The following is a 15,333-nucleotide window of genomic DNA, read 5'->3' on the forward strand; positions in this document are numbered from 1 at the left end:
CACCTTCCTATAAACGAATGTTTGCCCCAATTTGTCCTCATATATTCCAGCTTTATCTTCATATTGTGATTTTTCCCACTTTTAAAGACACCACTCGAACTTATTCATCTACTAACGTCATTCCACGCCATCTCTCTACTGACAGCTCGGAACATACCACTTAATACCAATATAAATGGTCCGTTGTTGGACATTATAAATTCTCCAGCTAACTCATTCGTGGTTGCCAGCGTTTTGCCCTCGTGTGCTAGGTTGGGCTCGTCAGTTGGTACCTAGCACACCTACCAACACGCATGGCTAGTGCATACCGTGGAGGCCACTGGGTAGGCTACTTGAAGCCACCGGCAGTGCCAATGCACTATGTGAGACTTTGTCTCGCTACCAAAAATTGATGCCTGCTTGGCCGTCAGATGATATAGATGTCAATTTGGCCTTGGCTTTGGCCTTGTCACTCAACCTGCTGTGAACCATATGTTCTGTAACTTTAATTTTATTTTTATTTTTGTGACTTATGTTTAATCAACACATTTTTAATGTTTAATCAACACATTTTTAACTGAACAAGTAGTAAAATTTGATACAATACATTACATTTCACCATTTTTAATCCATATTTCACACCATATTTTTATACTTTTTAGCTCATATGTAGCCTATGTACACATTTGGCCATTTTTAATACGTATAAATCCTAATCCTACACGTGGATGTATCCATATTTTAATACTGTGTTTTCATCAGAGCCAACTATTTTTTTTTCTGATTGGCTGAAGATGGTCTGATATGACAGAAACATTAAATAAAACATTGTTAAAAATTTGAGTAGGTGAACCAAATGTGTAATTTCTTATTTTAGGAAATTTGTTTAGTTACATTGCAGTACAAGTTGATACAGAATGCAAAACAGAAAATGTATTACCCGGTACATGTAATAACGAGCTTGTCGGGAGGTGAGGAAAAATTGTATGTAAAAGAACTGGAATGATCAAGAGAGAGGCCCATATATTTGAAGAAGGCAGTGTATGGAGATGCTGAATCCTTCTCACCTTTCTGTAGCTCACTCTTCCGATTCTAACCTGTCATTGTGTTGTATATTCCTGTTTATGCTCCTGTCCTTCTATATATGGCTTAATTTTCACTTGTTTGCTCTTTTCCATCACTCATCCTCTCTGTATCATCTAACAGAGGCATTAATTCCAGTGAGAGTGCATTTGCAAAGTGCAGTTTTAAATTCATTAGCTTGGAGCTTGGAGAATGAATCCAGTTTCTTCTTCGATTTTTCTATTCTATCAAACCTGCCTTGCCTGTTGTTATATTCTCTCAGCTTTCAGTGTTAAATGTGTGCTTAAGCATCTGGTTCAGACCTCTCGGAAGAATGAAACTCGAAGTGAACATTTTGAGCTTCAGCTTCCTGAACTTTGACACTAATCTTTGAATTAGCCGATGAAATTTTACTGGTTAAATTGACAGTAATTTATTTTCTTGCGCAGAACATTGTGGAAATAAATTTAAAACTTCCAGAAAGCATGGTGTGACTCCTAAATTATCAAACCTTTCCAATCATTGTACATGTTGAGTTGCATTAATGGGTTTGGTAATGTTCCAGAGCTGATCCCACGGCCTGCACGATCATGTGAAGACCCTCCTCTGTACCTGCGGTTACGTATGGGTAAACCTATCAACAAGAAAATACCCAAGTCGACTCCAATCATGTCATACGGCAAGAAGAAGATGCGTCCAGAGTACTGGTTCAGTGTTCCTAGGAACAGGTAAGTGTTCTTGTTCAACATTTTGTATTCCTTAACTTCTTGTCCTAAGCTATGCCTCAGACAATTCCTACTTCTTCACTGGATATAAGGATAATTTCAAATGGAGAACATCTGATATGCTGTTCTTACTTCTCCAATTCTACGCTAAAGCTGACCAATATGATGCCTAACCGTTCTACCTGCTTCGCATAATTTAAAACAGAAAGAAAAAACCTTCTTCTGCTTTTACTTGGGCTAGCTGTGTAGTGAGATGTACTTTCTGTAGGCCTTTGATGATTAAGGACTTCACAGGTCATTTGGTCTCCCGGATCTCGTAACCGAGTGAGTGGCTGTACGGTTTGGGTCACGTTTCTGCCAGTTTGCATTCAGGAAATAGCAGGTTCAAACCCTACTGTCAGCAGCTCTGAAGATTGTCTTCCATGATTTTCCATTTTCGCACCAGACAGATGCTGGGGCTGTACCTTAAGGCTATGGCCGTTTCCAATTCCTAACCCTTTCCTATCCCATTGTCTCTGTAAAACCAATCTTGTGTCAGTACGGCATAAAACAAAAATTTTCTTCTCGTTCAAAGATCTAGGCAGGATAAGGCAAATTCGATCACCTTCCCAGATCATAGGTTTCTCTTTAAAGCTCCATTTAATGTATTTTTTTAAAAAAAATTATTTGTTTGGTTCTCACTACACAACTCAATCTTAGCATTTATTGGTTGGTTCTCAGTACACAACAACTTGATCTTAGCATTTTCATTTCTGTGAAAGTATATCTTCAGCTTATCCTAGTTATTTTTTGGAGCTGCTGGAACTCTTGTCATTTTGGGCTTTTGCTGGAGGTTTAACACACCCAAGGCTCTCTAAGGGGTTGAAATAAGATATATGTAATGTGTTTTATTGGTTGATCCACATTTCTTAGTCCAGTGCACGCATGTTAATATTGATGTTGGTGTGGATTGGTTGAAGCATGAAGTAATTTGTGGTTTGACCAATAGAACTATCTTACATCACCTAATCAGAGAGCCTATTTTGTTGTTATCCAGACAAAGAACAAACCACAGCAGCAGAGAACTATTCTCCCCTCACTAATTTCAAAATTTCAGGTGTGTGTCAGTCTAACTTTAAAATGGACTGGATGTATGTAGATGGTATAGCAATATAGCAAACGCTGCTGTAAAATATATATTTCTCTTAATTTTGTGATCGTACTTTGGATCATATCTTCCATATTTTGATAATATTTGGTCCAAATGATTGCACGGTTTATTTGACCCACTTTTAGCCCTGTACATGTAAATCTTGGTTGTGGTGATAATTAATAAATGGCTGGATATTTTCTGTTCACTTGAATTTAGTTATCGTATGTATGTTTTCCAGAGTGGACGAGTTGTATAATTTCCTGATGGTCTGGGTTCCTCATCTGTACGGAGAGCTGGAAGAGCTGGAGGTGAAAGCTCGAGGCTACGAACTGGTGGAGTCGGACACTGAACTGTGGGAAGACGAAAGTGGTGACGGGAATGGCAAAGACCGAGAACGGTCGGGTTCTGGGGGTGAAGAGGGCGAGCTCGGTGACCTGACAAGAGAATCCTGGGAGGTGAGTACTCAAAAATTTAGAATTCTCTGCCTTGATTATCATTAGTTTCCACAGAGTGTGATTTTTCTGTGTTTGTTGCTAAAATAACCTTTTTTTAATCTGTTTGAAACTGGAAAAGGTAAATATTTTGTTTTATATCTAATGATTAGGTTAGATTGTGAAAAGCAATACAGTTTTTATATGCTGTCCCTTACCTTGCGATAGTTTCAAAAGCGGAATTTGTTTCCGTTGTTGCGGTAGTTTACTATTGTGACTTTCCATGGCATAGAGAAAATTATTACACAATTTTCATTTTAATTCTCATTATTTAAAAGGAAGTCTTCAGTTCGTATTAAAATCGTACATTTCCAATTGTTGTTATCTTGGGAATCTGAACGGTCAGCCTTATTAGCAAGATGGTTGTGATTTTCTGAGCATAGAAATGAACAGGAAAGGAAGATAATATTTCCTAGGCATGAATTTGATATGGGCGTTGTAGTTTCTCTGAGTTTTGAAGTAGCTCTCAGTACACTGTAACGTTATGTTCAAGGCCTACTAACAAGTTGGTTAAATTATTTAAGACATATTATTATTTGTTGTGCCATTTAATTCTTGTAAAATGAAGGAAACGAAATCTGGAAATTTTTCTTGTACATGTGATTTGGCTGACATTTAAGGAGAATAAGATGGCAAAAATGAGAAAATATGTAAAGAAATGTTGTGTTGTCGATCATGTTGTGATTCTTTGTTTTATATATGAACTAAATCTTCAAGTTTACAAGAAACAGCCTTAATGAGTTCAAATATCGGATATTACTCCTGTTCTTTTAAAGGATTTTACTGTTAAAATGTTTACATCCTGCAATACATGCAACTTCATTTCATGAACATTTCAGTTTTGCATTTAGTGTCTGTGTTACTTAGTTTGTACTAATGAATGAAGAACTGTTTGAAATTATTTCATTATGGTTCTGCATTACAGAAAAGCAATAAATCAAGCTCGATGAGGAAAAGTAACTTGCCAGCAATACACATGCCACACACAATGTGAATTAGGATCCAAAAGACTTCTGACTTGACATTTAGTTCCGTGCAATGGTTATGTTATAATAGTGAGCCAATCACCTTCGGAATGAGTGATTTCGGTGATTAGGGGAAATCATTAAATAAGGGGAATTTTATTCTGAATTTCATGGAAACGTACACATGCACACATTTTCTTTTATGGACATAAAATGGTTTATTTGACATCACAAGAATTGACCTTAGTCAATACAGTGCAGGTCTTAAAGAAACTTCAAGAGCTAATACAATAAACAAATTATTTATATTCTGTGTAATTATCTAATTCCTTTTTTTTTCACTTTATTTGTAGATTTTTAATCGGAGTAACACTCTTTTACCAATCAGTCTCTTGTTTTTTGTTTTATGAGCAACTCTCTGATTTAACAGACTTATTACAATATGACTACACACTTGTATTCATCAAGACAACATGTCATTGTAACAGTTGCTTCCAGGTTTAACGGGAATGAAAACATGTAAGGATTGATTGCTTTCATGTTTTCTTCTGTGTGGCTTTTCATTGATGTTTTAATGGAACTACTTGAAATCAGGACAAAAAGAATTTCAATGACTTATAAAAGTTTGTTTCAATGGTACCTTTTTCTATTAATGTCATACAAATTTGTTTTATCATAATTTAAGACCGAAGAAGAATTCGCTGTCCTCCAACAGATGAATACAGAACATTATTTTTCCCTTTCTTGTTCAGATCTACTGTGTGTCTCTTGCACATAGAGTTGCTATACTAAAATTGCCAAAATTCAGAACATGGAAAAAAATATTTTAAAGAAAAACAATGTGAAAAACGTGTGTAAATAAAACTTGGTGTGCTACATGCAGATAAGTCCTAGCACTTCTCTTCAATGAACAATTCTCAAACAATTTTAGACTTTTGAATCATTGAATTAAAGCTATGTTCCAGGTTTAATGGGTATGAAAATGTTCATACATTGAAAAGTTCATTTAAGTTTTCAAGGCTTCAAATGATCTACAATACCTGACCATCTCTCATAAGCCATAGAAAATACTGAATTACACTTTAAACAGGCAACTGTTCCATTGTACCTCTTCGAGTACGGAAATTCATTTTGTAGTTTATCATTAAATTTGCACTTTTACCAAAGACAAAACACATCAATGAATTCACACCACCCCTATTTCACTTGCCACACCTCAAAACCAAATATCTTACCACTTCAACAACTGCCAAACAAATGTTAACTGTTGCTATTTGTTGTAGAGTGATAGAATTCAATTTAAAAAATTATGTGATTCACAAACAAGAAGCCAGTCAGTTCTAAGATTTAATAATGTGACAGTTCGTTCATAAAATGCTTCCGAATCTTTCATTGTTTTGATATTCACCAATATGCTTTTCGGGACTCTGGGTCAGATTACTGTAGTCTGGTACTGTTATAAAAAATCCAGGAGACATTGCGTCCCTGCTTCCACATCCTTATATAAGTTCAGTCATTCTCCTTGTAAATTTTCCTGATCTAGCTTGACTTATTGCCCGTTTTCTACTTTGTTTTAACAATAAGATATATATATATATATTTTTTTTTTTGTCAATTTCATAAATTTTCTACTCTTAAATGATCTTGTGTAGTCTTGCCTGATATCAGTGGTGGAATGCATTGGAAATTGGCAAAAAATATATAATTATTGTTCTCTTTTCTCTAAAGTAGTGGAGTTTTTAGAGAAGTGACAAAAAGCTCTTTATGATTTTTAATGCTCTTTACTGAATGAAATGCCATTTGCTGCTTTCTAATGTCCGAATGTATGTTTGTTATGTCCCTAACATTTTAGAGTTTCAGCATGTCTGTTATGAAAGACATTGGGTCCCCAGATGGCAATTGCTTTAGCGATGCTGGTCATTGGTGTGAAGGTCAGGTTATTGACCTTCACAGAGATCTGTTTAGGAGCTCTGTTAAATGAGGCCACTACAGCTGCTGCCTTGAAAAATACTTCAGAGTGAATCTGTCACTTTATTTGGGAGATGATGCAATTTCATGAATTTCTGATGCACTGAGAGACCAGATTTTTCTTAAAAGAAAACGTTTAGGTTAATAAGCATGATCACTTCATTATGATCAAGTGTAAGTTCAGTACTGGGAGGTCTAGCACTTCTTTGACAGACCGGTTACCGTAAATCTATTGGATGAAGCCAGGAAGTCTCATTTCTCTACGCACCCCTGACGATATAGACCAGTGGAGTGTTGTTACAAGCAAGTCTGTCCAGACCAATCGAGTAGACATTTTGTGACGTCTATAGTTGGTAGCAACTAACAAAGCTGCTAACAAGTTCTACCCTGCTGTGTTTTACTGATTTCAAGGTCTGAGGACAATAGAGTGTGACGAAAGTCCTCGGACAACATCCTTTACCAGATTAATTGTTGAAAATTTTTACTGATTATTTTCTGATAGTTCTCGATGTGCTATACTTAGGGGTGGCGATTTTTAATATTTTTTAATCGGACATTCAGAGTTAACATTTGTACACTTGGCAATTTTGTAGTGTTCATTCATTTGTAATTTATTATTTTATAGAAAAGTATAGAATTGGAGTTAATTTTGATATATAAATAATGTCTTTTCATGAAAGAAATTAATATCCACAGCCTGTTTCCAGTCATTCAACTGGGTCAGAAATGAAATGAATGAACCCCTAGCGGTGAGGATAGAAATTGTGTCGGCTGCCGAAGCCTGTCACACTCCTTTGGAGCAATGATTAATGACTGACAGATGAAATCTTAATGGAGAATGTTGTTGGAATGAAAGATGACAGGGAAAACCGGAGTACCTAGAGAAAAACCTGTCCTGCCTCCACTTTGTCCGGCACAAACCTTACATGGAGTGACTGGGAGTTGAACCACGAAACGCAGAGTGGTGAGAGGCCGGCGCACTGACGCCTGAGCCATGGAGGCTTCTAATGTCTTTTCATAATACAAATGTGAAATTAAAATCATACGTGCATAGAGCGAATAGTAAAAGAAAAGTGCATAATATGGTAGTATAATAAAATGGTAAATTTGTTTTAAATTGACATAGGCTAAAGCAGAACATAGAAAACATTATATTGGTGCAGAATCAGTGTAATAAAAAGAAAACAAACAAAATTAACTGAAGTCGCACATTCATGAATGGGTGACACTGTTTAAGGAAAACATAGAATAAGCCAGAACATTTTGTTCTGACATTTATGTTCTCCTATTACTGAAATCCTGTATAATATTGGTAGGATTGAGATAACATTGCAGAACTGCTTGGACAAACTCTTGGTATTTGAACTTAACAACCAATAGCATTTGCGGGCAGACAGAAGTGTGCACAAACTCCTTGGTTTAAGTTTTCAGAAGGAAAATAAAATCCATAAATGAATGTTTTATTTGATAAAAAATGTCAGTTATTATTTATATTGCATTTTAGTATAAATTTTGAATAACTATTGCATTTTATATCCTTTTCCATAACATTAGGAAGTGGTTTAAAGGGCATTAAAATTTAAATGAAGTAGTACAAAACTTTATAAGCATTTTATGCAATATCAGTGCTGCAAAAAATCGCCACCCACTAGAGATTCCGATTAAGTTGAAATGGAAAGTGTTTGCCGTACACAACTTTAACATTATTTTAATACGTGGTCTTGCTTGATCTACAGTTCTAGAGCGATCTTTTCAAGGGTGTTTCTCTGGACGTTAATCACTATTACAATGAACAGAGCTCCTCTAATCACCAGCATCGTCTAAATGCAAGCGACCCATAAAGAAGGAGAGCGTGCGATTGTTAATGCTGGCTTGTTTTTGACATGCCAGGTGCTCAAGGCTCCGTATGTTAAGCTCTACAGTATCTTGAAGACTCAAACAGTCTCATCCGAGGGGGAATCTGCTGAGGTGGGCGCAGCTGAATGCTCGCTCGTAGGTCGAGACGCCATTCATGGTCACTTAACCGCAGTCTGTTTTCTCTGGTTTTGTAGGGAGTTCTTCTCCTGCCTTTCAGTAGGGCTTTTATTGAAATGTTGATAGTTGCGGGGTACTGGAAGCTGTGGAATTCTTAATTGTTGGCCATTTAACTGTGTTTTTCATATTATTTTGAATTAGTTTTATTGGCTGGCTTTCTGCAAACTTGTTAAAAATACCTCCTCATTGTGAATTTTATTCTCACAGGCTGTAACCAATTCCCTATTTATATTCCTCTCAAGATCTTTCAGCATCTCCCAACAGAGCTTAAAAAACCTGGTTCAAAACATTTCTCATAACGTCTGAGGTGGGAATTTAAATCTGACTTGCTCAATTACTTTTCAATGAAGTTGTCCATTTGCAAAACCTGTTATGTTCACGAAACAAAATATTGGAAAATGATGAAAAACATTCCTAGTCCTAGGCTACAGACATATTATAGGGTTTCTGTTGTACAAAGTTTGTGAACTGTTTCTGAAATACAATGGGGGTATACTCAAATCTATCTGTACTAAGAAAAATGTGTCAGAATACTGGAAATTGTTTGAACATGACATAATTGAGACTGAAGTAATGATTATTTCAAACAGGTTGCTGTGAAACTTTTAACAGAACAGTAACAAAGTAATATACAGGGTCATAAAAAAAAGTACCCATATTTAATTCCTGTTTCAAGTAGGATAAACATATTGGGGCAGTTATGGTCTTAAACTTAAGAGGGAAGAAAGGAGCTTTGTCATTGTATTAGTTGCCTGACCTTCACTGGGTGATCTGACACTTGCTATGAATAGCACGTGTGCTGTGTAGCCAGACCAGTACGACGTGGACCACCCAGCAGAAAGCTCAGTGCATGCTTTGGTTCTCGGAATTCAAACGTGACTATGAAAGTAATTGCACCGTGAAACACAGCATTTTGTCTCCTAAAGATACTCCTTTGAAATGTACCTAAAATTTTGCAAGATTTCTGCCTCTGTTAGAACACGATCAGCAGTGTTATTTGTAGCCTTTTCAACAGGGGACTCGTATGGCACAGAAAGAGCAACGTTTATTTTCTGGTGGACAAAACGTTTTGTAGATGGGCTACTCAGTTCTCCTCTACATTAAAAGTGCTACTCTGCAGATTAATTTCTTGCCATTTCTTTCAAATTAAGGGTTCAAATTGAAGCATGTAACTTTCGAGAAGACTCTTGAAAGTCAAAATATCTTCTGGCAAGCTGAAGTTGCAAAGTTGTTCTGTTTGAGGTGTGAAGATGTGTTTACTAGTCCAAATAAAGCCTTTGTTAGGAATTGTGTGGAGTTGAAGGGGTGGCCACATTGTTTTCTATATAAAAACATGAAATTAATTAGAACATTAAGAAGTCAGTTTTCTAGTGTTTCAAGTTGATTCACTTTGCTCAGATTAATATTCACTAAAATTGTACAGGTTTTAGATCTCCCTATAATACTCAATCTTTTCTTTTCACAAAATATTTCATGAGTAGAGAAAACAAAAAATATGCACAAAGAACTTGCGTATTTTTCAACAAATGAACTAAGTCTCTCGAGACTTTTCTTCCATCATGATACAAAGTTTGATATGTTTCGTTATACAACTCATTTCCCTGGAAGTATAGCCAGCCACCTGCATACAACCAATTTAATTTCTTCCATCTGAAATGAAGTATTGGCCTCCCAGGAATTTCTTTAGTATTCCAAGGAGATGAGTCAGATGGATGATCCGAGTACTTTCTACCCATATCTCTGAATTTACGCATGAACAGAAGCCACTTCAAGAGGGCAGGCATCTCTTCGGCCCACTGAAGAAATTAGTAGTAGGTTAACAATTTAGTTCAGAGAAAGAAATGAAGGTGGCCATATTCCCAGCTGAAAAAGCTTCTGAATGAGGCCTATTCAGCTTACGTCACAGTGAAGGAATTTTCTCGAGACACTTTATTTGTAGGTATGTTGAAAAATAGGCAAAATCTTTACATTCCACCATCCATGGCACAACAGGTCCGAAGGCCCATGGCCTACAAAGCGACCGCTGCTCAGTTCGAAGACCTGCAGATTATGAGGTAACGTGGTCAGCACGGCGAATCCTCTCAGCCATACTTCTTGAATTTCTAGACTTGTGCCACTATCTCATGGTCAGATAGCTCCTCAATTATAATCACCTAGGCTGAGTGGACCTCGAACCAGCCCTCAAATCCAGGTAAAAATCCCTGACCTCGCCAGGAATCGAACACATATCCTCCGGGTAAGAGGCAGGCACACTACACCTACACTGCAAGGCCAGCAGATAAAACCTTTGCTTCTGCATATTTTTTTTTTTTTTTTTTTTCCTACTCGTATATTTTGTGAAAGAAATCTTGCGTGTAAGTTTAAAATACACCCTGGTATGTTATGGAGTTGGGTTACAATTTCATTGTAAATTTCATAACTTAAATTGCTTAAAGGTGTTTCGTCATTTTGTCTTCTAATCATCATAATTCCACTGTGATTGCTTTGTCGAGTGTTGTTTAGATCTTCTTTCTCCATAAATCTCTCAAATTGAAACAAGGTTTACCTATCTCACTTCTTTCTTCAGCTTTTATTCACGTTGTGGCAACAGTTTTCACTGCCAGTCTTCGGTCATAATTTAGACTTAACATATAGTGCCAGAGAACAAGAGTCGGTGATCATCGCATGTCTCGAGACAGGCTGCGGTTCAGTCCTTCACTTGACTGGCGTGTCGACCGTGGCGGGTGTCGTAGATGTTGTGGCCTAGTGTTAGTTTTAGTGGGTAGATAGCCACTGTTTGTAGAGCTAGGTAGCTTCTTATAATATGTTTCTAAAAAGTTTGGAATAGTGCTCCTTGGTCTCTACTCTTTCCTCCACATCCTTTTATTTTCTTTATCTGATAAAATAAGATGGTTTTTAATGATAAATTGTCCAGATTGATCTTCTTTTATCTATATAAAAGATTCATTTAGAAATGCAAGAAAAAACGCACCTTAGTAAAAAACACATGCATACCAGTAAAAAACATCTTAATGAGCATTGTTTTAAACATCATTCTTTCTTGAATTTTTTATGAATTCAATCCAGTGTACTTTCATACAAATTGATATAATGGAAAGGAACAGGATACTGATATACCATTGCATTTGTCCTAGTATGTGTTCTTACCTTTGCTCCTTAAGACTTGATTTGATTCACATTTTAATGGTTTACAAGGTAAGAGAAGCCTCAAGTTGGGAATTTTAGATGATAGTTTCTGTGATAGGTAATGTGGAAATGGTACAATAATCATCATTTTCTCTTTACTAAGCTTCAACTAAGTCAAGATGTTAATGACATCTTTCCATCTTCCTCTATCCATCCACCACTGCTGCTGTTTCAATCCAGGCTCCTTCATATTATGCTGTTCTTGATTAAGTAAACACCTTGGTCTGGATCTGCCTCTTGTGCTTCTTCCTTTTAAGTCTTGGTCCCCATCATCTGCTTCGGTATCCTTCTCTCTCCCATCCTCTAAATATCAGTTTATTTCTTTTGATATTGTCTGAAAACCATTTTTTGTTCAGATTTCCTCCCTAGCATCCTCATATCTTGTCCTTTCTTCCCCATACCCGTGTCAGTATGGGGCAGTAATACACCTTATAAATCATCTGTTTACTATCTTCCTTTCCATCTTTTCTCCTCTAGTCAGTATCATAGTCTTGCTTTCTTCCATGCTTATTTTCATTTCATAATTGCCAGTATACAACAATCAGTAATTGTTTATTTTCTGTAATGTTGTTGCATAATCTTCTGTTATCATCTGTATATTTTCAAATTCCACTTTTGCAGACAGTTGTTCATTTCTACAAAGTAAAATATCCTTTTCGACCAGACCATAGCAGACTCTGTGCTAAAAAATTTGTTGGGGATTGTTAGAGAACATTTGTACTCCCGACCTGAAACACCCTGTATTGGATTTTCTTTTTTCCAGTAAAATCCAAAAGGAAAAATCCATCTGATGGTTGACAAGTTTAATCTTGAGTTTTTTTGTTTACACCCAAACAACAGAGAAAAGAAAATTCATATGAACTGATTAGAAGGCCCGATCATTTTGATTCCCTAATAGGGGGCTCAGGTGGATTATTTCAGAACAGAAATAGTATACTGAATTTCTGAACTTTAGGCTTGTCTATCTCATAAATAATAATAATAATAATAATAATAATAATAATAATAATAATAATAATAATTTGAACCAAGGTACTGGTATGTTGGGTTAAATAGCTGAAACAGCATTTTATTGCATTTGCTTACTTTTTGCATCATGTAGAAAAGATATATTGCTCACCATTCCTGAAATGCAAGAATGAATTATCCAAGGAAAAAAAAAACCTACACACATGACTTCAACAGTTTGCCCACATAATCCTGTTCACATATTTGGCCATTGTATTAACAAACTTTGTTTGTTGCAAAACAGCATTTGTTTATTTCCTTCAGTTTATTTATTATTATTCAAAACAAGTCCCCATTCAAACTTTACTAGGTACCAGTATAGTGACTCAGACCTCATTTATGATAGCAATTACATAACTTGGATAACTTCCAACTCAGCTTCTCATTCTGTTAATTGAAGTAGTCCAGACAACTGAACCTAAAGAGACAATCATATATTTTTTTCCTTCACAAGAGTGTTAATGACACATGCTAATGAGATTCCTGTTTATTTCATTTCTTTCTTTGTCTTGTGAATATTATGTTTATGGTTTAGTGATGCCTAATGTGAATGACCATAGAAAGGAGTATTCTAGTACTCTTCCTTCCATTTTTCATTATGCTTCACTTCGCTCTTGAACAAATACAGATACAAGATTAACCATGACATGGAGTTTTAAGATATTTCATTCTTATTGTGTTCAATGCAATGGGTTTAGTTTCACTTTCATCCTAATGAAATACAGTTTAAAAAGAATTTACGGTACTCATAATTCTAAAAAACTAGGTGTATGGTCCTTCATAATCCTTCCTTAATCCTTCATTATTGAAGGTAGTAGTTGAAAATTTTGGTTACGTGACATTTTCTTTAGTATGTTCTATATGCATGTCCTAACCTTAAGTTTCTCCTCGCCATCTGTTTTATAGCAGTGTATATGCATATATACACTGTATATGCAGTCAATAATTATTTTTCTATTTTTATTTTATTCTCTTAAATGAATTTACAAATGTGTCTTTGCTAGGGTCTGCTAAATGACCAAGTGGGTAAACTCAAAATCAGGTTAGTTTTTGTTTCTAAAACAAAACAGATCTATCAACACATGTCCAGAGGTATTTTTTGAAGATGAATTCACCTGTCTCTCCCACATAAAAATAAGGTTTCAAATGACGTAGACAAAGATTTCAAGCATTCTGAGTGTGGTGGGCACTAGTGTCTCAAAGTGTTTTGGTATTATATTTTAGGTTTTGTTTTTTCATCTCATTTGCAGAAATGTATCCTTAAATCTATTTTAATGGTTGTCTTAGGTTTCTTCATGGTAATTCCCAGTTTATTCCATTTATTCTAGATTAAAATGTTGATAAATAATATATTACTTAATTGGACTGCTTGAGTTTATCCAACATGGGAATCTGAAATATTAATTCGTAAAATAATGTTCATTTACGGGTCCACTTTCTCTATACTACTTGGACTAAACACTAGAATTGAGTGCTGAATTTAATAACAAGTTTAATGACTAAATGAAACACTCAATTTTAGTGTTTAGTCTAAATTATGTTGAAAAGGTGGACCCATAAATACACATCCTAAAATGAAATAATATTTGAGAATTTGTTTGCAACATAGGAATCCTAAACTGTTGTTTCTTTAAAACAAGCCTTTGTAGGGGGTTCACCCTTATTACCCAAAATACTTCTTATGTAGATTAATATTTAATACATTTGTGAAATATTTGGAAAATATTCAGGAATAACAATCGTCAAAAAAATTACCAGAGTTATTGCAATTTTAAAACGCTATCAAAAAACAAACAGTTCTCGGTTGAAATTTAGAAACACATAGATCAGTGATGGCTTGCTAGAGGCAGAGATCCCATCAGAAGTGTTAACATAAAAACATTCTGTGTTAATGTTGAATGTAGCTGAAATATTTGCAGAAGTAGACTACTGGCAATACTTATCTAAACTTATTTTGCAGATAAAGAAATGAACTGGACATAATGAGGACAGAGTGGAAAGAGCATTTGTAATATTGTACTTGCTGTGGTTGGCCTGTGCACTTGTCTCTAGAAGCCTTCTAGAACATTAGAAGAAGTTAGCACTTGGAATGCACTTTGCACCTCAGTGTGTGTATGTCAGCGATATCAAAGTCTGATCCTCTCTGTTCCATGACACTCATATGAGAGGAGAATTAAGATTTTGACATCTCTGATTTATATTGAAGTAATTGTTTTAGTCATCTTTGAAATTAGAACTGAGTTTGAAATGATGGAAACATAGTCTATTATTTTGTCTTTACCTCCAATGATTTAACATAGGTAATGCTGCTGTTTAAACTGTTTCATCGTGTTTTATCTGTGATGTGAAAGTTATCAATATTTCTTGTTATTATAAAAGGGGAGATAAGGATTGCCTTAAAATATATATGTGATCAAATTATAATAGATAGATAGATTATTTACTGTAACTGTCAAAGTTACTATCTTGCACTTCTGTGAATGTATTTCAGAAATACACAGTAAAATTGCAAGTTTGAATTCCTCAAATGTAGAAGAAACAAAAAAAAATTCTACCATGAGAATCATCAGCACTTTTTTTTTTTTTTTTTTTTTCTGCTGGAACATATTCAACATGCTAGAAATTAAATCTCACTTTGTCATATCTTGCACAGCATCTTATAGCAATTTTATATACATGTAACATGTGGGGTCCACTCTTCTAATGTTTGTGGAACGTTACTCTATTGTACAAACTACATCCATCCTTATAGCTGTCGCTGGAGAATATGTATGTGATTGGTC

General features: G+C 35.4%; 1 protein-coding gene across 6 annotated transcripts in view; it reads left to right on the top strand.

Annotated features, from left to right (window-relative positions):
• mtd (mustard) overlaps window positions 1-15,333 on the top strand; it is a 952,680-nt gene that overhangs the window by 689,110 nt on the left and 248,237 nt on the right. For all 6 annotated transcript variants that reach the window (XM_067157991.2, XM_067157992.2, XM_067157994.2 and 3 more), the window contains 2 exons: window positions 1,607-1,769; window positions 3,137-3,353. In XM_067157991.2, the coding sequence (XP_067014092.2) occupies window positions 1,607-1,769; window positions 3,137-3,353 (380 nt within the window). The remainder of the gene's footprint in view (window positions 1-1,606; window positions 1,770-3,136; window positions 3,354-15,333) is intronic.

Source organism: Anabrus simplex, chromosome 14 (assembly GCF_040414725.1).
Source record: "Anabrus simplex isolate iqAnaSimp1 chromosome 14, ASM4041472v1, whole genome shotgun sequence".
NCBI lineage: Eukaryota > Metazoa > Arthropoda > Insecta > Orthoptera > Tettigoniidae > Anabrus > Anabrus simplex.